At 53.7% G+C, this 1,519-nt stretch overlaps 1 protein-coding gene across 2 annotated transcripts; it reads left to right on the top strand.

The window, feature by feature from the left end:
• Positions 1 to 14: 14 nt before the first annotated feature.
• On the top strand, positions 15 to 1,514 carry KVP18_000310 (uncharacterized protein; the record flags this gene model as incomplete). Of its 2 annotated transcripts, none has more annotated exons than XM_067954103.1 (1): positions 15 to 1,514. In XM_067954103.1, the coding sequence occupies one exon, from the start codon at positions 15 to 17 to the stop codon at positions 1,512 to 1,514; it is 1,500 nt and encodes a 499-aa protein (XP_067806519.1). The 2 variants fall into 2 exon arrangements, with proteins under 2 accessions (XP_067806519.1, XP_067806520.1); XM_067954104.1 differs by having other exon boundaries at positions 50 to 1,514.
• Positions 1,515 to 1,519: the final 5 nt, after the last annotated feature.

The raw sequence follows: 1,519 nt of genomic DNA, 5'->3' as shown, positions 1-1,519 counted from the left end.
CTCCATAACATTCAATGACTCCATCAGCCCTGCGTACCATTGTAGACAGCCTCGACAAGCATATCGACAAGGCTGGAAGCTTGCTTCCCGTGTGGAACTACATTGATGAGAACATCGATCACCTGACTGAGAGACTCGGAGAGGCAGTGGCTATTGATGGAGTATCTCCTGATCCTGAAAAGCGAGAGACCCTCATCAAAACTGCGGACTGGGTCGCTGCCCAGTTCGATAAGCTCGGATTCGAGACCAAGGTCAATAAGCTCGATACGAGGCAGCATCTCCCCGATGGCACCACCCTGGAGATTCCACCAATTGTTACCTGCTACAAGGGCAACGACCCCAACAAGAACAATATTTTACTGTACTGCCACTACGACGTGATGCCCGCGTTGCTCTCTGACGGCTGGAATAGCGAGCCGTTCAAGATGGTCCTATCAGGGTCTGAGCTTCGCGGACGAGGCACCAGTGACGATAAGGGACCTCTTATTGGGTGGATGAACGTGTTCGAGGCGTACCTTAAGACTGGAACCGAGCTACCTGTGAACGTGCGATGCGTTTTTGAAGGGATGGAGGAGATTGGCTCCGGTGGCTTTGCTGAGTTTCTCGCGAAGGAAGTAGCGGCCGGCAACAAGGTGTTCCAGGACATCCATGCTATGAACATTACGGATGTTACATGGTTCTCGAAGGACAAGCCTGCCATCGGATACTCTGTGCGCGGAATTCAGCACTGCTGGGTTGAAATCCAGTGCGCTGGGTCTGACCTCCACTCAGGTATTCACGGCGGCGTCGTCCATGAGGCGATGCCTGACGTCATGTACATGCTGAATAGTCTCGTGGACGTCAACGGCAACCCAATGATTGAGGGCATTCAGGATGAAGTGAGGCCTTTGTCTGAGAAAGAGAGCAAGGCTTGGGAGGAGATCGATTTCTCTCCTGAGGGTCGAGTGGAGACTATTGGGGCCAAGAAACTCACAACGGGAGATTGCAAGATGGCTGCCCTTAAAAATCTTTGGGGCAAGCCGTGTCTCAGTATTCACGGTTTGGAAGGAGCGTTCCATCAAACCGGGTGCAAGACTGTTATTCCCTGCAAGGTGATTGGCAAGTTCTCCGTCCGACTGTGCGCCGGTATGACGCCAGAGAAGACGCAGGAAGCGCTTCGTAAGCACCTCGAGGCTCAATGGGCCGCTCGTGGCTCTCCCAACAAGTGCGAAATCAAGTTCCCTGTGTGTGGAAAGAGCTGGTTGTCGGATCCCTTCGGAGGAAACTTCAACGCCGCCAGCCGGGCGTTGGAGAGGATTTACAACATGACTCCGGACCGAGTACGCGATTCGGCTTCGATCCCGACCACTCTCACAATGACTGATGCGCTCGACTGTCCCTTGGTGCTATTCTGCTTCGGCAGCTCCAGCGACCGCGCACACTCCCAGAACGAGAAGCTCGACGTCAGAAACTGGGTTAACGGAATGAAGTCCCAGGCGGCGTATCTTGATGAAGTCGCGAAGGAGAAGTTCTAAGTTGT

The sequence above is a fragment of a genome (genome assembly GCF_019968955.1).
Source record: "MAG: Porospora cf. gigantea A chromosome Unknown PgA_NODE_7365_length_1519_cov_805.614, whole genome shotgun sequence".
NCBI lineage: Eukaryota > Apicomplexa > Conoidasida > Eugregarinorida > Porosporidae > Porospora > Porospora cf. gigantea A.
This window is presented reverse-complemented; position numbering and strand designations above follow the sequence as displayed.